This window comes from Centropristis striata, chromosome 3, assembly GCF_030273125.1.
Source record: "Centropristis striata isolate RG_2023a ecotype Rhode Island chromosome 3, C.striata_1.0, whole genome shotgun sequence".
Classification (NCBI taxonomy): Eukaryota; Metazoa; Chordata; class Actinopteri; order Perciformes; family Serranidae; genus Centropristis; species Centropristis striata.
This window is the reverse complement of record NC_081519.1, coordinates 14,150,611-14,175,776: the sequence shown is the minus strand read 5'-3', so window position 1 is coordinate 14,175,776 and position 25,166 is coordinate 14,150,611. Positions and strand designations below refer to the sequence as shown.

General features: G+C 39.3%; 3 protein-coding genes across 5 annotated transcripts in view; 2 read left to right on the top strand and 1 right to left on the bottom strand.

Moving 5' to 3' along the window:
- Positions 1-932, bottom strand: part of LOC131968169 (limbin-like) — a 29,514-nt gene extending 28,582 nt beyond the window's left edge. For 2 of the 3 annotated variants that reach the window (XR_009394024.1, XM_059328925.1), the window contains exon 1: positions 365-932. Coding sequence is in view for 2 of the 3 variants with exons in the window: in XM_059328925.1 (XP_059184908.1) it covers positions 365-613 (249 nt within the window). In the remaining variant the exon portion in view is untranslated. The remainder of the gene's footprint in view (positions 1-364) is intronic. The other variant, XM_059328926.1, reaches the window with a different exon arrangement.
- An 877-nt stretch (positions 933-1,809) lies between these two features.
- LOC131968171 (evC complex member EVC) lies at positions 1,810-14,823 on the top strand. Its single transcript, XM_059328931.1, has 20 exons — positions 1,810-2,213; positions 2,327-2,440; positions 2,593-2,682; positions 3,183-3,406; positions 4,087-4,171; positions 4,272-4,370; positions 4,772-4,900; positions 4,995-5,156; positions 5,250-5,466; positions 8,586-8,734; positions 9,410-9,508; positions 9,594-9,806; positions 10,648-10,757; positions 10,954-11,155; positions 11,275-11,499; positions 11,576-11,711; positions 13,664-13,766; positions 13,873-13,999; positions 14,112-14,208; positions 14,282-14,823. Exons 1-20 carry the CDS (start codon positions 2,034-2,036, stop codon positions 14,428-14,430), a joined length of 2,910 nt encoding a protein of 969 aa, XP_059184914.1. The 5' UTR covers positions 1,810-2,033; the 3' UTR covers positions 14,431-14,823.
- Positions 14,824-15,400: 577 nt separating this feature from the next.
- On the top strand, positions 15,401-21,988 carry LOC131968172 (major intrinsically disordered Notch2-binding receptor 1-like). Its single transcript, XM_059328932.1, has 4 exons — positions 15,401-15,730; positions 16,971-18,949; positions 20,129-20,347; positions 21,061-21,988. Exons 2-4 carry the CDS (start codon positions 16,973-16,975, stop codon positions 21,253-21,255), a joined length of 2,391 nt encoding a protein of 796 aa, XP_059184915.1. The 5' UTR covers positions 15,401-15,730; positions 16,971-16,972; the 3' UTR covers positions 21,256-21,988.
- The last annotated feature ends 3,178 nt before the right edge of the window (positions 21,989-25,166 follow it).

The window sequence follows — 25,166 nt, the reverse complement described above, 5'->3', positions numbered from 1 at the left end:
CAAAATAAAGTGTTACCATATCTTGCTTAAGTCACAAAGGCATGTTCAAAAAATTGCCTAAGTCATTTATTTCTCTTAAGTTACATAATTTACACACAGTGTTATTACTATGCCATAGCCATCCTTTGTTGCATCCTTTTTGAGTGAAATGATCAATAAATGTCATATGTTACACTTTTGGTGAAGTTTTTTTGTGTTTCCTGCAAAACTTGAAAAAAATGAGTTAGGCGATTATTTTAACAAGGGTGACGTTATGACACTTGAATTAAAATACTGGTTGCTGAAATAAGTTTCAAGGAAACAACTGACAAAATAGTCTTAGTAATTTGCAGGATACAACTCAAACGTTGAGGAGGCCGCTCACCTCCACTTTCTCCGAGAATGGAGGAGGTGGTGGTAGTGTTTCGTACCACAATGGATGCTGAGATGTACCGTTATCACAAGGCTCACGTCCAGTCCTAAACTCCAAAACACCGGCATGCAGAGTGTCTCGCCGGCTTACATCCCGACACCAACGGAAGTATGAAGTAGATGGAAACAAACACGAAACTTGGATATTCAAAATAAATGACCATACCGTGAGCCTCTTCGCGGTAAAGTGTACCTGAAGCATTGGTAAGTTGGTGTGCCACTCTCACCAAGGAGAGCTGCTAGCTAGCTGGCTGCATTTCTGCATGTTGCCACTGTTAAAATCCGCGATGAAAACATTTCCACCGTTTTTTCTTGAGAAACATTAATTTTAGCAGCGTTTCTGACGAACGAGCATATCTGGAGAAACTATGTACGCCATTTCTAAAAAGTATAGGCGAATTCAATGTCCATATTTACTGTTGCTGCACAACTTCGGAAAACATTTCCAAAACTTGGGAAAAAACGGGCAACTCCTCAAGGGGTGTTAAGTATGGACTGCACACATGTGTTTCCGGTCACGACTGTCAAATTAAAAGAACATAGGCGGGCCCGTGTGATGATGGGAACTGTGGGTACCTAAAATATCGTCACCCTGTTAAAATAAACGCGTCATTATTTATATCAACTCATTTTTTCAAGTTTTGCAAGAAACACAAAAAACTTCACCAAAAGTGTAGCATATGACATTTATTGATCATTTCACTCAAAAAGGATGTAACAAAGGATGGCTATTGGCATAGTAATAACACTGTGTGTGAATTATGTAACTTAAGAGAAATAAATGACTTAGGCAATTTTTTGAACATGCCTTTGTGACTTAAGCAAGATATGGTAACACTTTGTTTTGAAGGTGTCTACATAAGAGTCACACAAGCCTGTCAAGTCACAAAGGCATGTTCAAAAAATTGCCTAAGTCACATTTTATTTTGACTTAGGCATAATAAATCCGCTTAAGCCACACACTTGACAAAGACCATTATCTTAATGGGGTAAAATCACATGATCTGATCAATTTAGGATGTAGGCGATTTTACCATAGGTGGCCGGCGTCATGAGGAGATGATTTAGTCAAAAAAAACAAAAACAAAAAACAATTTTGACCCAAAAAAAGGCTTTTAGTAATAAAAGATTATTTTAACAGTGTGACGATATATGAATAAGCTAAGCCATCATAATAAAATATAGTGTTTATTCATATTCCCTACTCGTATTTGCGTCAATTGTATAATAGAGGCACTTTTCTACCTTTCTATCACGAATCATGCTTTTATATTGAAGCCAAATTAATTATATTTCCGGCAAAATTCTGGCTGGCTTTCCTGTCTTGACGCAGTTCAGTCCTCTTCTTAAATCTCCGTACACCCATTGGTTAAAATGTATACCGAGTTGTCGTTTTGGGAAAAAGTTTAGCTGGAAGAAGTTGTTCCAAAATGTAGGTAGTTAATGTTTCAATGTGGAAAACCTTTCAAAGGGAAAACATTGGAAATTGGAAAGAGAAGATATCATCGCAAAGAGCCAGAAGCGAAGGTTACTTTTTCTTCGAGATGATTTGTTAACGTTAGCTAGATGTTGTTGGAGATATGCTAACACTCAACGTTAGTTTTCCTACAGTTTCATGAGAAATGACAGAGCAGGACCTGACACCGGGATGCAGCACTGATGTGTTGGTCAGTTTCATTGAGTCGCTGCACATATACACAGGACTATTAACAGTGGCTACAGTATGTGGAGGGCTTTCTGGAATATTAGCTGCTGCTCTTTTATACGTCTTCTGTCTGAAGCCTTTGCTGTTGACGAGACAAGTAAGCAACTAACATGAAACATCTGTTCCTCCTACCCACACAGTCACAATGCATCATCGAGACATTGTGTTCACTTCTTGAATGTGACATGTTTTCATGGATCATCCCATTAGGGTTACAATGCGAGGCGGCTGCTTGAACCTGATGATGGGGAATTGGAAAACAACCAAAGTGACTGTGTCAGCAACAGCAGAAAGGAGGCTGCAAGTGGCACCACACATGATAAAGTATTGTTCTCTTAAACATCCATAACAACATTCACTTACTGTAACTTGTTACTGGTATTATACAGTACACCGCTAATCCTCCATTCAGGGTTATCCATTTGTGATGGTTACTTATTAGCATTGCACTAACAGTCTGTTTATTCATTGTCCAGGAGAAGAAGCAGCAGCCAGCCGTGAACAGTGATGTGGCTGCATTTGCATCCAGAGCAAAAGTGGTTTATCCCATCAACCAAAAATACAGAGTAAGTGTATCAGAAATTTACAGCATGTCACCATAATAACATATATTCTGCTAGGTACATAAGGTAAAATAACCCCTTCAAAACAACATGATTAAAGAGTCTTTTTTGTTGTTTTGACTTTGCAGGGTGACTTTAGTTGATTAACCCATTGAAGCCTGACAAGCGGATACGTCATTTTGTAGTATTTGTATAAGCTCTCAAATACTTTTTGAATTTAATTTCTATCCGCTACAGAGGTTGAAAAATCTATTATTTAGTAGAAGCATTGACACTTCTGTTGAATTTCCAGAAAAACTTCAGGTTTTAGGGGCTTATTTTAAAATCATCCAGAGGTTTTACAGGCGTTTTAGGCCTCAATGGGTTAAGCAGTAGTATATTTTGAAAAAATTGAGCAAAATGTATGCTGTTAAATGGAAGTGGGTGAGTATTATTGAGTAAGGAATAATATAAAATGTTGCAATCAGTTGGTTTATGAGTCTTCCCTTACCTGAATCTGTCAGCCTTTAGCAGATGGAGCATCCAATCCATCCTTACATGAGCACTCCAAGTTGCCAGCTATGCCAAACGATGAGTCATCCTCCTCCACCGATGGAGAGTCTCTGAGCCAAGAGCAGGACAATGATGACAGCAGTCAGTTTATCTCATCCTCACTGGTCCCCAAGAGCCTGCAGAACCAGAGCTTCACCAGGGTCTCTCACTACCCTCGCACACTGACACAGCCAGAGTAGGAACCAGTAGTCTCTAAATGTTAAGCCATGACCTTATAGCAGGGGTGTCAAACTCAAATACACAATGGGCCAAAATTTAAAACTTGAATAAAATTGCGGGCCAACATTGAAACAAATAAACCTTTTAATATATACCAAACATGTTTTGCTTAAACATTGAACATGGAACCAGCAACGCTTATAAACATACAATATATAACTAAATAGTGCAGACATGCAAATCAAATTTCAAATAAAAAACACATCAATGTCATTAATTTATTAAATAAAAATTAAATAAAAATCGTATGCCCCTTCTCTATTTGCATCCTTCTGATTTAAATATCAAAATCAACTTTTTCAACAAGTTAATAAATTCAAAAACAAAATAACAATAATAAATCAATCAAGTAGCAAGAAAAAGTGCTTCTGGGTCCTGTCCTGATTGACGCGCCAAAACAACAGCAGGGCATTGTGGGATTTGTAGTATTAGCGGTAAATGCGCCGTATAATACCGGCGGGTCAGCTTTTATAGTACAATAATAATATAATAATTTGGTATTGCCTCGCGGGCCAAATAAAATTACACTGCGGGCCATATTTGGCCCGCGGGCCAGAGTTTGACACCCCTGCCTTATAGCAAGTATACACAAGCCTTAGGTTGCTGGATGTGATGATACTTATGTTATCTCTGCAGTTTTGAAGGCAGGATCAGCCTTTACTGTCTGGCCCTGCAAGATATACAGCAACATTGTTCCCAGCTTCAGGAAGAAAAGTGTATGGTAAGGTTTTCCCCCGTTTTTTCTTCAACACAGTTATAAAATTGTTATTTTGTAGATTTCTTGATATAAAAGGCAAAAAATATCCAATATCCTACTACAGATGTTTCTTCAAATGGTGAAAATAATATTCAGCAGCCGTTTTCCGAAGGACAAAAATGATGCTGACTTCTCAAAGAATATTCTTCAAATGCAAGAAAAGGTAGAGCCATAGATCTTAAATTGACCAATAGTTTTCATACTCACATATTTGTTGTGAAATACATTTTTATTTTTGCACACACATGCATAATGCATTCTTATTGCATTTCTTAACCCATTGAAGCCTGGAAAGCGGATACGTCGTTTTGTAGTATTTGTATAAGCTCTCAAATACCTTTTTTAATTTCATTTCTATCTGCTACAGAGGCTGAAAAATCTATTATTTAGTAGAAGAGTTGACACTTTTTTTCCCAGAATTTTTCCAGAATTTCCAGAAAATAAGAGGCTTATTTTAAAATCGCCCAGCGATTTTTCAGGCCTCAGTGGGTTAATTGACTGCATAGATACACTGACGTATAGATTTTAAACCATAGAAAATCAAGTTGCCGTCTCTAATTTTAGGAACTGAATGAGCTTAAGGAACAGTTGCCAACTGGCCACACTGCCAGCGAGAAAAATGATGATGCTCCCTGTACTTTGGAGGAAATTGAAAGAGCCCAAAAGGATCTTCTTGAACATGGACTTCAAATGGTAAAAGCAAAGACAAAACCCCAGAGTATTTTAGATCACCTTTATTCACACTGACAGGTCTAACAGGAAAACTAATGTCAACGTCTATTCACAGTCTCGACGTTTCAGCAAACAGGTTGAGGACTTGTGCCAGCATCTGCTAAAGAAGACCAGCGTTCTTTCCACAGATGAAGCCCAGGATGTGATCCTCTCTGTCATCCAGACACTTCTCTTAGTAGAAAAACACCTGATGACCATACAAGAAGCTGATCTAAAGGTAAGGCAATGCTAGTTATTGGTTTGCGCACCATTTAGCATCTCATCACTTGGGCCTCTGTGTGAGGAAAATGGATATTTCCACTTCTTTTAGAGGATCCAGCAGAAGTTGTTGTGGTGGGAGGAGCTGACAGGGCTTCTTCAATCCCAACCTGCATTGCTAAAGCGTGAAGTGTCTCTGAGGCAGTGTTTGATAGCAACAACACTGGAGCAGCTGACGAGTGATGACGTCTTGACCTTTAGCCACATGGAAAAGATCCTTTCAGACGTTCAGGCGACTCTGAGCGAAGGCCTTCAACAGTGCACTGAGGGTAAGATGCATACATTGAAAATGGTTTCAGTTTCATCTTCGTGAATTCACTGCACTGTCAGGTCAAATACAATGGACAAAAGGTATTTTACATTAAGCATTTTTTGGATTAAGATTCAAGATTTCCAAAGTCGTAACACAGTTATGCAAAGACTGACCAAATGTGTATGGAATCTTCCTGCATTATTTTTTTTTTAAACATGTGTTTATTAGATTTTTGTTTGCAGATTACAGCTAGTCAAACAAGACATTATTACATGCAACAAAGCAAACTTTTTCTCCCTATTCTCCCTCCCATCCCCTCTTCCCCTCGCCAAATAAGTACAAGAAAAACACAGTAAACCTATAAAAAAAAAAAGATGTAAATAAAGCAAAAATTAAATACAAATAAATAAATAAATAAATAAATAAAAACAATAAATAAAAGTAAATAAAAAATAAAAAACATACCTACATAACAATAAAGAAAAAACAACAACAAAACATATTTCTATATATACACATTTAAATTTAGTTATATAGACAAATACTGAAAATAGTTATAACACTGACAGATTTCAAGGGTGTATCTCAAAGCATCATCACCAAATAAACATTCTGCTCCCTCAGAGCCTCCTGCTGAAGCAAGTTACCAACATTAGCATCATGTCTTATAAAACTCATAAAAGGTCTCCAGATGTTATCAAAAACATGTTGTTTCCGTCTAATAATGTATGTTTTTTTTTCCATTGTCATGTTTGATGCCATCTCTTTGATCCATCTTCCAATTCTTGGTCCATCAACATTTTTCCAATTAAGAGAAATGATACGTTTAGCTTGTAATATACACATATCCACAAATCTAGATTCTTTATTTTGTAAGTGTGGGATAGTTGGATATATGCCCAGAAGAAAAAGCTTGGGGTCCAGTGGCAACTTCTTAGCTAATATTTGATCAATCATATTAATAATATCTTGCCAGAAGGATTTTCTTCCTGCATTATACTAGTTTCTGGTGACAGGTAGGTAACAATGGACAATGTCTAGCCTACTTTTCAAACTTAAAATTACGTACTCTCTCAAAATAGACCATTTTCTGGGAATCCTCTTTAGCTCCATTTAAATAAGGTCAGGTTCTTTCAGGACAGCACAGGAAATCATGCTTATTACTGCACCTCAGACTCCCATGCAAAATCTTTCAGCATAACACTTGACACAGATTGTTGCTGCTGATCTATTGTGTAATAAAAAACACACAAATTATGTTTCAATTCAATGTTTACAACCCTGATATAAAAAAATTTGGGATGCTGTAAAAACATAATAAAAACAGACTGCAATGATTTTAAAATCCTTTGTGACCTACATTCAGTTGGATGCAGTACGAAGACAAGATCTAATGCTCGAGCTGGGAAGATTTTGGTTTTTTATGGATGTATACTCATTCTGAATTTCATGCATTCTGTTTTTATTTACACAGCATCCAAACTTTTTTGGAATCAAGATAGTACATTCGTTAGGCAAGGTACTTTATCTTCTGGACTTATTTCACTTTTCTGTTTTATTACCCTTATGGGCAGCTTGCTCATCCAAGTACTAATGGTGAGTGAAAGTGAAAAGATCTTTTGAACTGTTTAACTATTTAGAACAATAGAGTGCTGCTGGAATTACTCCGAAAACCAGGAAATGATTTCGCATTTTTTGCACTTCCGACTCCCTCATTTTGCATTCAATGAGTTTTTGCTAGGGTGGCTGAAAAAAGGTACGTGGTTAACACAAGCTTAAAACATTTTCATGTTTTGGTCTGTGAAAATATGTCTCCACTTGTGAATTTTGAAGCTTTTACATGTCTTAAAAAGGCAGTTTCTAACACAGGGCTAAATGAGACTACAGAGGACATTAATCGTCATCATCCGTTTAGTGATGGTGACGCTGAAGTTATGCAACAGTGATGTAGTTTGTTTATAGCCTAATGCTTGCTTTTTACTCCTGTAATTGCATTTATGTTTCAAAAATCATAAAAGTTTATTTCTGTGAAGACCCTAACCCTAACCTGAACAAAACATGTAAGTATCATAAACCTTTGCTGGCCACAGAGCTTATTTTCTACAATAATCCTAAATCCAATGGAAAAAATCCCATTGGCTTTTTGTAACTGAACCAGGGTAATGCTAACTTCCAGGTTGGCATACAAAAATGGTACACATGTCATCCCGGCAGCACTCTGTAAAGGCAGTACTTTGGTGTTTGTCCCTCATAGTCAAAGGCACAGCGATTATTTGTAGACATGATCATTCAACAACCTTTTAGGGAAAAAAATCCATCATTTAACCCATTGACGCCTGAAACTGTCTGTAAAACCTCTGGGTGATTTTAAAATCAGCCCCTAAAACCTGAAGTTTTTCTGTAAATTCAACAGAAGTGTCAACTCTGGGCGTCCCGGTGGCTCACACCGGTAGAGCGCTAACCATGTATGCCGTGTGCTGCGGCGGAGCCGGGTTCGAATCCGGCCTGAGCTCCCTTTGCCGCATGTCTTCCCCTCTATCACCCCCTTTCTATCTCTCACTATCAATAAAGCAACAAAATGCCAAAAAAATAATCTTTAAAAAAAAAAAAAAGTGTCAACTCTTCTACTAAATAATAGATTTTTCAGCCTCTGTAGCAGATAGAAATTAAATGCAAAAAGTATTTGAGAGCTTATACAAATACTACAAAACGATGTATCCGCTTTCCAGGCTTCAATGGGTTAAGAGGGTAGCCTCATTAGGTCATATAGAGGTACAGACACAAACCATTTTACTATTTAGTAAGAGATCTGACCGCTCTTTATAGAACAGAAGAATAACCTGTATCAGTATTATATTACAGTGGCTTTGGCTTTGCTCTATCTACAACCATAAGCCTGCTCACTGAGGGTAGCTGATATACACAGTGCAGGTCTCAGACAAAACCATAGATTGGTGTGAGGGTATATACAGTTTATCCTTCAAAGAATTGGTGTTTATTTTGAATTTATCAAATTATCTTTTGTACAGTTGAGATGGGGCATGTCATGCAACAAAGGTCCCTGGCTTTGGCTGCAGTTATTTTAGATTGCTCAACTAGTCCAGCTCTTCTAAAAGTTTATCGATCATGTTCCAGAGTGCACGAGGAAGACAAAGGAGCTGGTGAATGACAAGTGCAGCAGAATGGAGTCCAAGAGGAAGAAGCTTTTAAGGAGCCAGACCAAGGAGAAGAGCCGTGTCCTGGAACTGAAGCAGCCTCATGGTGACCTACAGCAGCTCACCAAGGTCAGAACATTTTGCCTCCTTTACTTCAAAAATGTAAATTTGGGATTACTGTTGCACAATACATATGCCAAGAAACTGCCTGTAGGTCCCACTTATAGGTATATACACTACTGGTCAAAAGTTTTAGAACACACCAACTTTTCCAGAATTTAATTGAAAATTATGCAGTTTAATGTCTCAGTGTACTCTGAAATTAATACACATTTGCAACATTTAAAATTCTTTATTGAGCATGATAGTGTTTTGAAAGTAAAAAAAAGATTCAAAATCACATTTTATGTTGGACTTAAGGACTAAAAAAAGACACAAAATGACAAAAAAAGACACCAAAAGACACAAAATGACCAAAAAAAGACACAAAATGACTTGCAAAGACATGAAAAGAATTAAAAAATGGACAAAATAGCCCAAGACTCCATAGAGTTAAGTTGTTAACCCATTTCTTGTTCCCTGAAAAAGGCCTACTTGTATAATTCTGAAATGTACATTATTTTCCAGTTTTGGTTAACCTTACCTTTTTTTATTTACCTCTGGCAGTTCACCATTTACCTTTGTACCCTTTCAAGCTGTTCATTTGACTTGAACTGCTTGAATTTCAATAAAAAACTGGAAAAATTGGGGTGTTCTAAAACTTTTGACCGTTAGTGTAAATCTCAGCTGTAATCCTTCCTTCAGGTGTACCAGGAGCTGCTGATGAAACACAGGCAGCAGATTTCTGATTTGGAGCAGCAGCAGGACAACAGGGTGGCTGAAGCTCTCTGTGACCATTGGAAGGTAAAAGATCGAACTCTGCATTTTGTATTTTTGTGCATACTTGTGTGTATTTTTATTGTTCTTATGCACGTTTTTATATCTTCAGAAACTCCGTACCTCGTGGTCAAAGAGGCTTGGAGAGCTAGCGAAGGACGTCTTTGTCACCTCTGTCTCTGCCCAGTCAAAGGTCTCTGCTGAGCGCTGTGAGAAGCTATGGTTGGATCTGGAGCAGGAGATGATTGCACAGCTGCAGCAGGCAGAGTGCACCATCAGGCTGCAACTGGAGGAGATGAGGACTCAGCTGGATAAAGATGGACAGGTAGACATACAGCTGCTCTGTCAGTACTTGGCACATTGATTATTCCAGCAGTGAGTCGTAGCATGTTACTAACTATACTCAAGACTTTTCATTGTTTCTAAGGCCCCGTTTACACGAAGACGCTCGCGGGTAAAAACGACAAAATATTTTATCGGAAGTGCCTTTCGTTTAGACGGTGATGGCGTTTTGGGGGCTTAAAGACGCAAAAATCTGAAACCACCTTCCAAAGTGGAAAAGTTAAATACGCTCCGCCGTAGCGTGTCGTCTACACTGACAAGACACAAAACTCTGATCTGATCTGCTCACGTCACGCATGTGTTTACGTCACATACATGCTCCAGTACAGGAAATAAACAAACGTGGGATTATTTCCATGTGTCGGACCTTCAAGCTGCTCTGGCAGCTCTAATAAACTTACAGGAGTCTTTCCACCAAATGTACAGGATATGTACAGATAGTATTAGTGAACAGAGAAGGATCTGGAATTACCTCCATCACATTTTGGATGCACCAATTGGTCGGAGGCGAGCCAGACGGCTGTGAACGAGACCTGGGAGATCTAGTGATGGTGGAGAACTTTGTGGAAGGAGTAGCTGATGAAAATGTGTGGCGTGAAAACTTCTGCATGCCCAAAGATGCTCTTATCGCTTTAAGTGATGCCGCCTGGCTGCATACAATCGAATTTCACACACTTTTGCGTCACCGTATGCAGCAGATTTCCTCCCGAAAATGCTCGTCTAAACGAGGAATAAAAAGTGAAGACGCGATGCCACTTTTGCGTCTTCTGTTGAGACCATCCTCGTGTGAACGGGGCCTTACTGAGCCTCTGCATCCTCTGCAGGTGTGGAGTGAGGAGACGGCTCTGGTGCAGGCCTGTCTCAAACATCTGAGTGAAGAACAGATGACAATCCTCCGACATATGGTGGCTAGACAGAGCTACACGCTCGACTGGTGAGATTGGAAGACAAATCAGAAAACATTACCTATGGCACATTGAAAATGTACCCAATGTTAACAAAAATTAAATCTGCACTAACACAGCTCTCCTCTATGTGGTCATATCCACACATTATCCACTTGCCTCCGCACTATCAAAATCAATTTTTATGAGTGACTTGCAAATAATGCAACATAATCTTCTTCTCAGCTACGTTGGGAGGCTGATAGAGAGGAAACATGAGCACCTGTTGGTGGCGGTGCAGAGGTACTTTGTGGTCAGGCACTTCTGTCTGCACATGCTGAAGGAGATGAGGCTGTCCAAGCTGAAGGCACTCTCTCAGACTGATTTCAGAGCTGTGCTAATGGAACATCCCAGTAAAAGTCAGACCTGTGTTAATTCAACTCTCAAGGTGGGAAAAACCAAATTACAAACCACTGCAAAGTACATTATGTCTCCCCATGTTCACTTATCTAATGGAATCAAGTTCAGAGCAGATTTTACACTACTGTTATCCCATACCAATCACAGAATAGCAGTGCCAGCCTAGCAGAGAGACATCTGGGTCCAGAGAGTCAGCTGGTGGGCCACAGCTTCCAGCAAGAGTTCTTGTCTGAACTGGAGACGGGGACGGAGCTCCTTCAGAGCCACGCACAGCTGGTGCTAGGTAACACCCTCAGCCACGCCATCCAACAGATCATGGAGACCCCGTCCACTGAGTCACAGGCCTCTCCTCAACCGGAAGATGGCTTAAAGGTATGGTCAGGGTTATGAAATAGGAGAAACTTTCTGTGGCAAGTTGCACATTAGAGTGACATTTTTTTCTCATTAGCACCACCTGACTGAGGCTGCCTCTGAGAGTGTGTATGTGACCAAAGATTCTCTCACCGCACTGGTCCAAAGCTACTATTCCCACCTACAGGACATCATCAGAAAATTACAGGACGATCATTCAAATATAAACCAGGGTGAGAGAACAAGCACAGCACACATCCACAAGTCCTCATCTGTATAAACTGCTGTAACGGCTGCGACCTTACTCAGTATCTAGTCAGAGGGTATTTGTTTATTTGTTTATTTATTAAGGATCCCCATTAGCTGGTACCTTAGTAACCAGCTAGTCTTCCTGGGGTCCACAGGAACAGCACAGAATATACAGAAAAAACATATTCTCAATTTATCAAACATTTACAGGTAAGGTCAATCACAATAAACCTAAAAAGGGTAAGAAAAGGAAAGGTAAGAACAACATTTAAAAATGTACAGCTTGTATAAAATAAAATTTAACTTTCTTTTTAAATACCTGTTTACTTTCAGTGCAACAGAGGTAGTGAGGCAGATTATTCCACAGAGCAATTGCTCAATAGATAAAAGATTGCGATAAGGCCTTTGTTCTTGGGTGAGGCACTTCAAGCTGACCATTACTGGACCCTCTAGTGCTATAGCTGTGCAAGGAGTTTCTACACACAATTTGATTAATTAAAAAGTCAGGCACTTCATTAATCAAGACTGACTGAAACATTACAGCAGTGCTTGATGCTAACCTGTTATCTACCATCTAACACCAGAGGGTATGTGACAGATGCAACATTTACAGTATTTCATTAGATGATTAAAAAAAAATTTGCAATAGTAAAATGTTTACCAAGATAGTGTTAGACTTGTTATAACCTTTTTTGTTATCTTTTTAACTATGCCAAGCAGGTCATTTTTGTCTAGTGTGGAATGGTGAAGCCCTGATTTTTCACTTTCATTAACATTGTGAGATAGCATACGGCGATAGCATACGGCGATAGCATACGGCGTCCCACTCATTGAACTGAAACACAGATGAACAGTCCGTTTAGTGTGCTAACTGGTGAACTGAGAGAACAGAATTTAGTTGGGTAAAGACTGCAAAGTAAAGGCTGAAGTCCTATCCTAATTTTTTAAATATCTTCTTTGGTACTTCAAGACTTAAAGACATGAGAGGGAGAGAGAGGGTTAAAGGTGGGCTTAAGCGACTCAGCGATTGTCTGTCACTCAGGGCTCACTTTCATTGTGTAGTACAGAGGTGGGTAACCTTTACTAACTTAAGAGCCACTGTTGGCCAAAAAAAAGAGAAAATCGTGGAATGGAGCCGCAAACCTTATATTGAGCCTAAAATGAAAATTTAACAGCCTAATAAGTCTAAATTAGCCTGCCAACATTATTAATAGTCATATTGAGCATTAATTAATACAATTTAGAAAACTAGTCTATCTTGGGGAATTCAAAACTAAACTCAAAATTGGCAAAACTTAAAAGTTAAGGCGTGGGCCGGAGTCTTTCGTAAGCTATGAAGCACATTTTAGTTGATTTAAATGTCTTTTTTAATATGCTGTAAAAAGGCTATACAATTTTACAATTGAGGAATACAAATAGGTCTTGGTCTACACCATTGATAAATGAACATTTTAATGTAAAAATATGTATATATATTTTTTGTCTCAGCCACGGGGAGCCCCTGCAGGCGGCCTAAAGAGCCACATGAGGCTCTGGAGCCACAGGTTGGCCACCCCTGGTGTAGTACATTCAGTGAATGAATCACTGAACATCATTACCTCACAGTGAAAGGATCGGAGACAGTCTCAGCCATATGTTTCAAATCAGTCTGCTAAAAATCGACTTAAGTCCCTCACTCAGTGAGTCCTTGAATGGTAGCTCATAACTGAGAGCTCAACTAAACTGAGAAATGAATGGATTGTTTCAGGAAGTGATTCAGTTCAATTTGTTCATCCAAAAGATTTGTTCTTTTGAAGAAATAATCGCAAACAACACAACACTAACTAAGGCACTACAACACTACTTCCTAACTCTGAAGGCAGCATCTAAGTAAAAAGTAGTGGACACAGTTTTGAGTAATGAAATCTACTGTGTGCCGATTTCACTCTTCCTTCAGAGGTTAAAGAGCAACAAGAGAGCAGCAGTCAGCTGAGCAGGTCGTTGCTGAGGGAGCTGATGAACTGGGGCAAGAAACCCACTTCTGCAGAGTTTCAACAGAGGTGCAACAACCACACACCACACTACCATTCTGCACTACAAACGTTAGTCATGAATACATAAAATAAGAATAATTTGGGTTGTTTCTTTGGTTCTCTTGTGTGTCAGGGTTGAGCTCTACAAAAGGAAGGTGTTAGAGCAGTGTGATCTGGACCAGGAAATGATATATGAAGAACTGCGACGGAAGAAAATAGCCCAGGATCAGAACATGGAAAGGATCAAAGCACAGCTGCTGGTTAGTGTGTTTTATGTCTTCCATACTTCCCTGCCTGATAACAGGTTTATGGCTTGATTTACAATCTTGCACAGTTGTTTTTTTGTAAGCACTGTGTTGTTGTGTTCATTAGGAGGCAGAAGAAAGATTCATAACTGAGCTGGCAGCCTTGGCCCGGGTCTCTCTTCACAGTCCAGACCCAGAACCTAGCGGTGAAGAGGACAACGCTGGTAAGCCCAGATCCTAAATCTAGGTATATGTCGCTTGTCTGTCTCTGTCCTTCATGGTGTCATATTTCAACAGGTAATGAGAGTGTTAATATACTGGACCTGCTGTCCCTGAACCCAGCATTAGATCCAGCCTTGAATCCTTCACTCACCCCAACGATTGTAGCTCCGACGGTGAATTCAAAACCAAAGAAGAAAAGAGAACGGGAATCTCATCTCAGCTAAAACCTTAACACGGTGATGTTTACATGTTTACACAGTAATGTCCTGTAAAAAAAAGTTTTTTATAGCTGGTGCCCTATGAAGTGGTTGTTGCTACTACTGTCTGTTTGTACCAATTTTGTTTTTATAATAACAATAATAATAATAACTTGTATAGCTCAAAGTTACAAAGTGCTAGTGCCTCATGTTTGTTTGCATCAAACAAGAGGGATCCTGCATTAATTTGTGTAGAAATGGACTGTCCAGTCTGGTATTAAACGTTTCTAGAAGTGAGCTTGAAGTAGGTTACTGAAATGCTGCAATAATGACATGAACCAACAATACATTTTTCATCATTTCCTCTATATTTTTATAAATGCCATGTACAATCAAATAATGCAATAAAACAGCAATCTTTTCGATGCATTGTTCAACTTTTGTACCTTCTGTCCACCTGGTATACATAAGTACCATGCTGCAGGCCTGATAGTAATACATTATTGTCCTATACCTACACCCACACACCACGGCTCATTCACCACATTGATTCCCTGTGATACCTGAGTACATGGGATGATGGATGTGCTCCTTTGTGAGTTGTCAGATAAATTAGAGATGTCCATTCTGATTGTTGTGGAGTGCTGCTACTCTCCCGATGAAAGCCTTGCCCTTCTGTTGCTCTAATGGAGTTTTAAGTACAACCCTTTATGGATGATAATGCAGAGTAATGGTGAAAAGTCTGGGAGGGCTGAAGTCTGGCAGACAGTTCTGTGTGTAGGCAGCAATCGAGCAGGCAATTTACCTTTAGACCTTATGGCTTACTGTCAGTTTGGAGTGTCAATTAGCAAACATCAATTTTTAATCCGTCCTTTATTTCTTTGCTCAATTTGCACACACAACCAATTATTGCGATGGCACCCTGAGAAAATATGCTCCTAGACCTGACCCACTCCTACATCCTGTGTTGTCCTGCCAACAGGGTGTTTCTCCTTCAATGTATCAATTACAAATGTGGGCGCACTGTTGACTTTGCAAGTGTCGTCGCTGATCTGTGGTGAGGGGAAACCGTTTGGATGTATTTTGAGGTCCCTTAGGGGACTGCAAGGACTTGTGGGAAGATGACCTGATTTCTAATTTTCTCCTCTCCTGCCTGAGCTGTGGGCTAGTAGCTGCTACAAACACAGAAGCCCACGAAAGGAGTGTGCAAGTATGAGCTGGCCCGGATCTATTTGGAATATGGCCTCGCTATCGGCGTAAAACTGGATTTTATTTGTCCTTTTTCATGGACGCAAGCGTGACTGCAATTCTCTAAAAACAGATTCAGGTAGGTGGAAATACTCCATTGCTCTCTCCCGCTTTAGAGACACCTTTAGTTAGATGTTGATAACCCAGATAACCTGGCTTGTCATTTGGTGATGTCCCAACTCAGAAACAAACATAAACGAGGGCGAGGAGTGAAGATTGTTTTCAAACGTGTCTGCAATGAAGTTATTGAATGCATGTTAGTATAATTATTAATATATAGCGCGTTTGTTCGGTAAAGTGGTGAGAATGCCCTGAAGCAGTTATTAGAAATGACAAGATTAAAAGTGTCCACTGAGGTAAAGATATGCGCAGTGTGACGGCGTCATCAGGTCAGATGATCGGTTATTTTAGGGCATAAAAATAAGGTCGCTTTCCAATTTCCCACTTAGAGGGCTTTTTCCATCCGAGCTGAAAGTGTCTATTTTGATTGTCACATTTTCCACCGAAATCAATGTATATTATTATTTGTTGCCTAGTAAACAGAATCAGGTCTGAAACACTGTTCTAAGTAGGTAAAACTTTATTTTAAATAATCTAAAACAGAACTGCTCCCTATTTGATCTAAATACAATATGTCAGGTGTTTTATTATTACCATAGTTTAATTTTCGTTATATAATGATAGCATCGGTTATTATGACCTATAATAACCTATATATTTTTGACAACCATACCACAAACTCTATATTGTAATACATAACCCTATAGATAGATAGATAGATAGATAGATAGATAGATATACTTTATTTATCCCAAGCTGGGAAAATACAGTGTAGCAGCAGCATTACACACAGAGACAATGACAACACAATTAAGAAAAAAGAACAACCTAGGCATACTTCAAGCAATAAAATATAAAAATACAATAAAATATAAAGTGTCTAAAGAAGGAGTAGCATAGAATTCCAGTGCAGAATAAATATGAATATACAGTATAAAAATATATCCTATAACAATATACAAAAATGTGTAGTATCAATTGTTATTCTTCTTAACATGCAGTCTTTAATATTTCATTATATATCTTCTTGCCAAAGCAAGAGGGATGGTGTTTAAGATTTACATGCACTCAGATTGGATACGGTTATTCCACCTACCAACATGTTTTTGTCTTTTTAATTATTGCCTTATGTGTCTAATCGCCTTTTAAGCAGCTTTTTATGTGTTATGTAAATCACTTTGAATTACCTTGGTTTGAAAGGTGCTGTACAAATAAACTAGCTTGGCCTAACTGCCTTGTTTTCCCTCTCATGTGAGCAGCCATGGCGAACCTGCAGCAGGAATACCCCGGGGTCCTTCTGAGCATCCTGGATGAACTGGCCAATATGCGCCAATGGCTGTCCTTCCAGGATCTCTGTCGCATGGTCAGCACCCGCTTTGACCTGGAGCACCTCATCGAGCTCAGAAGTTTGTTGTTTGCTGCTGCCAGCCAGGACCCCTGTTTCCCAGCTACTCTTTTCCGAGACCGGGTTTCCACCAGAGGCCAGGGGCTTTCACCCATAGGCGTCGCTGCTGACATAGTAACTATCTTCAATCTTATCCAGATGACGGGTGGGGCTGCTGATGACAGCCAACCAATGAGAGCCCAGACGGTCCTCCCGGTCGACCAGTCCCTCGGCCCCAGCCTGCCTGGAATACACCAACTCAACATTTCAGGACGAGAAAGAGCACGTGCCCACTCTGACTCCGGTGGCAGGCTTATTGATCAGAACTTGCTGTATCCAAGACCTAATTACTCCGCCCGAAAGCGAGGAAGTCTTCCCCCCGATCCAATCTCACTTGTCTCCTCCCCTCCAATCAGAGCGAGGGCTGTGTCGTTTGACTTGCCTCACACCACGCTTTTGTATCCTACTGGTCAAATCCCCAACGAGATTATGAAGAATATCTACCTGCCTTTGGAGACGGACAGTGAAACTAGTGGAGAGTCTGCGCCCATGGAGGTATTTGAAGATGAACAAGAAACGTCTGTCGACCAGAAGAGAAACATCTTTAGGAAGGACTTCCATAATCAGCCACCTCTAATACCACAGGTGACTGTTCACAGTGAGTCTCCCAGTCCCAAGGGACAGAAAGGCTTCGACAATCACAGCTTTGAAACTATCCCGAATCCTTACCCGTCACCAGCAGTCAACCAATCGCCAGAGCAACGGGCTAAACATGAGAGCATTGATGACCTACAGGACTCAACTTACTTTGGACCCCGGCCAATCCCAGAGTGGTCCCCCCGCCACCTACAACCTCCCTTGGCCAAAAGGCCTATCTGGAGCAACAAGAGTCACAGTCTAGAGGACCGGATCGGGCCGAGCATCATTGGATTGGGGATGGAATCAGGTGGGCAACTTCCAAGACGATCAACCCCTGCTATCAGCAGCTCAGGAGGTGAGAGTGGGGATAGTGGATTGATAATTGGAAGCGATGTGGTCAAGGCTAAAGGAACCCAGACGGATCCACCGGACACCCGGCGCCTCCGTAGCCTGGTCCACGCTGATCGCCTCTCCTTCATGACCTCATTAGACGACCCTGAGTTTGGTGACGATGACATCAGTGCCATCTTTCGTTTCTTAGATGATATAAGCATGTGCGGTTCTACTGGAGTCCTGCACCCAAGCGAGGGCCCGGCGGCAATTAACCAGGACACACCCGAGGCCAGACGTGGCCGTCTAGGTCAACTCTCAAGGCTCTTCCACTCTCTGGAAAGCAGCGATGATGGGCTCAAGGCCAGTGTCTGTAAGCTGCTGCTCCGTATGAGCCAGATAGAAAGACAACTGGAGTCGCTGAATGATGTTAAGGCTGAGATTTCCCAGGTACTCTCTGCTCTGCAGCGGCTGGATGAAAAGATCCAGCAGCCTATAACTAGTGATTCACAAGGTACAGGTGGGAGATGGCTGGAGCCCCTCAGTGGTGTCTCCTCTTTTATGAGCCACCCTATAACCCCTTCTGAGTGTTCAGAGCCACAGCCTCTGTCTGCGTCTGAGCATATGTTTCCAGCGACAAGCACTAGTAGTCTGGAATGGAGCCGGTGGAACACTTCTTTGGAGCCAACGGAAAGCAGCAAAGGACAGGCTCATTCAAAGGGTGGGAAAGAAGGGAAGAAGGATGCATCATCTCGTCGTACCTCCAAAACCCAGCCTGAAGAGAAAAGTGTCTCTGATTCCAAACAGCTGAATGTCCCTAACTCTGCAAGAGACTGGGCAGTGTCATTCTCAAAAAGTAAAGATGACAAAGCTTCACATGGACAGGTAGAGTAATTTTCCTTTATATATTTTATTCAAAATTTTCTATGACACATAAAGAAACTTGTAGACCTCTTGCAAGGCATGCCCTATTTGCAATGTTAACAATTTTCCAAATCTGTAACTAATTCAGACACTACATGAATGTTCCATTGTTAACGAAAGTGAAAAAAATGAATCCAGTCTGTGGATTCAGATTCGGGTCCATTTGAAGTGGACCCGGATCTCTTCAAACGTTTTATGGGTTCATCCTACACCCATTCTACACCCTTCCACCAATTTCCATGAAAATAAGGCCTGTAGTTTTCCTATATTCCCACTATATTCCCTTGGTAAAGATCATCATAACGGTTCGATTAAAGATGAGTGTCTCAGCAAATGAGCATCACTTCAACAATAATCCATTTACAGATGCATCTCAATAGATTAGAATATCGTAGAAAAGTTTATTTATGTCAGTAATTCAATTCAAAAAGTGGAAATAACACAGTATATAGATCCATTACACACAGAATGAAACATTTAATGTCTTAATTTATTTAATTTCTTCTAAGTATAATGATTATGGCTTACATTTAAAGAAGACCTAAAATTCAGTATTAAAAAAATGTAATATTACAAAAGACCAATTTAAAAAAGTATGTTTAATATAGAAATGTTGGCCTCTGAAAAGTATGTCCATCTTTATGCACTCAATACTTGTTTGGGGCTATTTGACTTCAACTACTGGAAATTGACTTTTCAATGATATTCTAATTTATTGAGATGGACTTGTGTTGCAAAAGAAAAATACTTACACTCTGGTGTATATCTATGCAGTACAACCACAAAATGCGTTAGGCCTGTAGCTGGCCCTGTGGTCTGCTGGGTATACACATAATTGTGTGGTCGTTTGACAAGCTTATCAGGCCACTTTATTATACAACAATTACAGAGAAGCAATCATTGACATTGCTTATCTTAGATCTCAGGTTTCCTCCACCAACATTCATTAAATATATATAAAAAGAAAAATGTTAAAAAAAATGCTAAAATTAAAACATATATATATATATATATATATATATATATATTACACTCTTTGCTAAGGGCTGCAAAGAAACATTTCAAACATTTTGAAAGGTTCAAAAAGGGTTTGTGTATTCAGTCTATTTAAAATCTGGGCTTGTCCCAATTTCCTTCTAGGCAGATCAATCAGGCAGCACGACTAACCTACTCTCCAAAAAGTCCTCCAGCCTGGTGGAACAAGTATTTAACTCGTCTCTATTCCGCCACAAAGACAGCAGTCTGACGGGGGGGTTAACCGCGGGGAAGATCATCGACCCCAGATTGTCTGGGGGGAGGGCAAGGCCCATTTGGACTGTAGACGACAGAGAGGCACGAGTCTCCCCTTTGGACTTACAGGTAAGATTGGATGACTTGGAAATGATGCATTAGTTGAAAAACATTACTACATTTTGTTTCCATGTCTTTTATATGAAGTCAGTGGGTTAAGTCTAAAAATGACTAAATTGGATTTTTTTAACCGCATTTTTTTTATTTATAAATACACCATGCATGCAAAATGAATTACATTACATTAGATTTATATTAATATATATGACCTCATACCCAGTGGCGGTTCTAGACCAGTTTTACTGTGGGGGCCAAGCAGGGGCCAGTGTTTAATCAGAGGGGCACTTTAAAAAATGGCAAAGATGATATTTAAGCATTCAAACCCTTTATTTTAGCTTATTTAAAAATCAAATTTAAATATATTTGGAAGATACAAATACACTGATTGAAACAATGAGACTTACCAACAATAACAACTATTTTTGTATGACAATGACATTTCTAACTTTTGTGCACAATTACTATCTTTTATTTTGAAAGCTTTTATTGCACAATTAAACTATTATATAATGTACACATTCTGGGTTCATTTCGTGTACAATGAGATATTGTTTGAACAGAAAATAGGTGAGAATTGTTCCATTGTTCATCGTTATAAATTGATCAATTTATTAGGGGCCAAGAGCTTCTTCACAGGGGCAGTGGCCCCTGTAGGCCCCTGTGTAGAACCGCCACTGCTCATACCTGTTCCTAAAATCTTTAAATGCTATCATGTTCCTCAGACCGGGGAGTCTCTGAACCCCAACAACATGGAGTTCTGGATGGACGACATCTACACACCAGGTTACGATGCTCTACTCCGGCGTAAAGAGGCTGACCTCCGCCGGGCCAAGGTCTGCAAGCTGCTTGCACTCATTGCCACTGCAGTGGCTATCATTCTTATCATCGTCATTCCTGTTTGCACCATGGGGTCATGAAGACTGTGACAGAAAGCCGATGTTGTTGCCTGTTTTCATTTAAATTATTTATTTTTAGCAGCTACGTGCTGTACCCAGGAACTTGCACGCCATCCTCATGAAGAGACTGTGACACTAGAACCATAGAGCTGGATCGGTGATCAGTAAACATTCAGTACACTTTCTTTGCATGCAGCATCATTATTTATGACTTCAGAAAAACAGGAGGGATTGAACTGTAGCTAAATCACACTAAGTCACTCCCTCAAGCAGTTACAACAAAGTGTAAATAAAATCCCATGGCAATTCATTTTTTCATGATTTTTGTTCTAAATAATTCCAGGTGGCTGCAAAAGGAAGTATATAAGGTTGAATGTTTTAAATAATTTAAAAATATCTCTGAAAGGATATGTTGAAACTAGTAATACTGAGCCAATGCAAATATGTCTTTTTTTTCTCATTTTGCCTGCTCTTTTATGAGAATCGACACTGTTACACATGTATTGTGAATCAGCTTCAGCCTTGAGCACTGCCTGACTCTTTCTTGCTGTTACCTTTAGAACACCACAGGGCAGATTTCACTTCTATGTAAAATAGTAGTTTTATCAGTACATAAGAGAAAACATCTACAGGTCATAAACAGTAAAAGGTTCAGTCGACAGGAGCATTTTTACTTTCTTTTAGTTTCAATATCCTTTCTTTAAGCAACAAGATACACTGGTTAAACAAGCTTAAATCAATAAAAACAATATTTTTTATAGAGTTCTCTCCCATTTTTTAAACTATAAAATATATGATGTTTAATCCACTCATAAATGTGTTTGAGGTGGAGTGTTTACCAAGTGTCAGGTTTCAAAATGTTGTTGTTATTGAGGCATTGAAGGAAATAGGGAGCCTTTTCCAGTAAACACTCTCTGAGTGGGAGATTCCTCTCTTAATTCAATTGATGGGATGTTTGGAGTGCACCTATGCACATTATCTTATCACTGTACTCACTTGGCCAGAGCATTTTCACATGCCTGCAGACTCACTTAGCACCAACAGATTCATCTGGCGTCCTTCCACAGATGATAAAAGTAGTCTTACCGGTGGTGTGACATTCCATTTTGTAAAAACATCCTGTTAACTCAGGAGACGTTATATTTAAATCAACTTGTGGTGCCAGACTAAAATCTATTGGGTGTGGACACAAAAACATGCATAAAATATAATGAAATTCAATATGTCCGCAATAAAAACTACCTTTGTGAAGCTTGACACTGGTATTGATTAAACTCTAAGGTACAGCTGTAGTGCAATATACAATGTCTAATATAGTGTGGTCATAATAAGATGCACACTTAACATTATATTGTTATCAAATATTACCAGAACAATTTGGAGAGAAGAAAACTAATTGCAATTATTGATATTCCAATTGCAACATTGAAGGGAATTATCATTTTTGCATCATTATTCTTATTTTAAATGAAAAATATATTGGAATTGTGTAATTTTATTTGCAAGGAACAACCGAACAATGATGTTTTCTTCAGTCAATTTGTAGCATATCTGCAGCACCACAATACTTAATTCAGAGTTATATTTTAACAAATATTTCGCCTTGAAAAAATATTGTGCCTCATCCGATTTGGATATTGCACTAGTCCATATTGTGGTTTTGATGCAGTTTTGATTAATTGTCCCTCTCTAATCTAATACAACCCCATCAGTAATTAAATTGTAAAATGCAACATGGATTGCATACTATTAGTTATGTGTTCATGTTTTTTTGTCCACTCCCTCTACATTGCTAGATATGAACTATTTTGTTTCTGTTCAACAATATATACACAACAAGCACTTTCTGAATATTTCACCAAAGTTGACAGAAACTATGCACATTATTGAGAAAAAACTACTGTATATAAAAATGTTTTTTTTTGTCTGTATCCAGACCCTTAAACTTCACTTTGCTTTATGTGCACAAACATGCACAGGATGTAAAGAGGGCGTGTTCTGCATCAGTGCATCCTCCTAAGTAGATGCTATCTGCCAAGTGTTCCCCATGAGGCTGTTTGTGAATCCATTACCCTTCCAATGGTGCCACTGAGGAGGCCTAACCCTGGAGTCAGCACAATCTGCAGGTGCTTCCTCTGAAACTCGGGTGCATTAGAGCCTCCTGATACTTTTCACTCCTGAGATGTACTTTTGAAATTTGGACGTTATTGTTGTATCATATCCACCTTTTACACTCACAGCTAAAAATCTGTGAATTCATTATTCAGGTAAACACTCTGTCTTAAGAACTGCTTGTAAATGAAAGAAAAATCTGTGCAGGTATTACAGTACAAGTTATGTAGACTTATGTCGCCTGGCTGAATAAACTTGGCAAAGTGATAACGTGCCTTTTACAATATGTTGTCTGATCTCATAAATAATACATTTGCACTTTCTTATAAACATACATTTAAAATATTACGGTGAATTAAAAATGTCTCCTGAAAGTAACTGCTCTGTTTTGCTAAATTGATTATGCCTACTCTCCCACGCCCCCTTTTATTTTCCATTGGGGAAGCCTTGGTTGATGCCAGATCACAGATTAATGCAGATAGCAGTAAAAGTCCACTCAGTCTTAAGAAAGAGCAGACTGTGATTGATGTAAAAAGAGAATTCTGGCAGTTAAATGATCTGTGACTTGAGGAAATGTAGGTATAGAGATGAATAATTGACAAGAGATTGAAAGAGAGAGAGCGCATATCGACTGACCTATTATCTCAAATCACCTCTAATGGACCTGCAGTATTCTGAACACACACACACACACACACTGTGTGTGTTCAAACACACAGTGTTGTGGGGACAAGTGTGGTGCGAAATCGGACTGCCAATGCATTCTTCAAACACACAAACACACAAATCAGTAAGTCTATTGTTGAGTTGTTTAAAATGCCTGATGCATTACGGACACATACGTGTAAATTATTTGCAATTGATTGTGTGTGTGTGTGTGTGTGTGTGTGTGTGTGTGTGTGTTACCCTCATTAAATGGTTCACAGTAGAGCTGCTGCTGCACTCAGATATGCCATCCGTTGCTGATTAATGATGCTGTTGTGTGCATCCCATGTGCCAGGCCCACAAAAACAGGACACAGTCACTGACTGTTTCAAAAGGTTTTATGATTTCACACATAATTTCACCAAAATAAATTCAATATTTTTGATATGCTGTCAGAAGAGCAGGAGGCACAAATACTGGACAGACACACCTCAGACAAAACTACCTTCTTTTTATTAATTGTGCAAATGGCTTATATATCAATACTAATGGGGTTACCGGGTACACTTAATAAGCTAGAGACAGATATTTGAAAGGCCTCAAGCACAGTTTTCATTTCAAAAAGCTCTAGAGATTTTTACATGTTTACCATGTGCCCAGCATAATTTGACATAGATTTTGAGCCACGGGTACAAATCTAAAATATTTTGTTGATTTTCTATGCAATAAATGAAGAGACACATTGTTTTTTTTATTTGGCAATATCATGCATTATGTATGTCTCCCAGGTCCTCCTCTTACAGGTATGTATGAATGCTAGAAGTTTTGATTTGCTGATATTGTAGTTCAATAATTCATAATGAATTGGGCAATAGAAATAGAGATTAATTTTGATGTTGATGTTGTTTTGATTAATTTGTTTATGGTACAGTGCCATCTCAGGTAGTGCATTTTTTCAATTTCCAAGACTCTTTAAGTAATTCAAAATATTATTATATAATGTCATATAATATATGTATTTTAAATATTTCACATTTCGACGAACACACGGTAGGCCTATGAAAGGATGCCTTGTGGCTGAGACACAATCCCCTGCAGTTACAGCTCTGGGTATGTGGGGGGCGACAGAGCGCTCCCGGCTCCGTCATATCCGCCAACGAAGAAGAAAACCGGCG

Excerpts from the sequence above, each read along its gene's own strand:
- LOC131968172 (XM_059328932.1), top strand. The coding sequence starts at position 16,973 with ATGGCGAACCTGCAGCAGGAATACCCCGGGGTCCTTCTGAGCATCCTG. Across the intron at positions 18,950-20,128 it reads ACAAAGCTTCACATGGACAG|GCAGATCAATCAGGCAGCAC; the intron begins GTAGAGTAATTT and ends ATTTCCTTCTAG. Across the intron at positions 20,348-21,060 it reads TCTCCCCTTTGGACTTACAG|ACCGGGGAGTCTCTGAACCC; the intron begins GTAAGATTGGAT and ends CATGTTCCTCAG.
- LOC131968171 (XM_059328931.1), top strand. The coding sequence starts at position 2,034 with ATGACAGAGCAGGACCTGACACCGGGATGCAGCACTGATGTGTTGGTC. Across the intron at positions 2,683-3,182 it reads CCATCAACCAAAAATACAGA|CCTTTAGCAGATGGAGCATC; the intron begins GTAAGTGTATCA and ends TGAATCTGTCAG. Across the intron at positions 4,371-4,771 it reads TTCTTCAAATGCAAGAAAAG|GAACTGAATGAGCTTAAGGA; the intron begins GTAGAGCCATAG and ends CTCTAATTTTAG.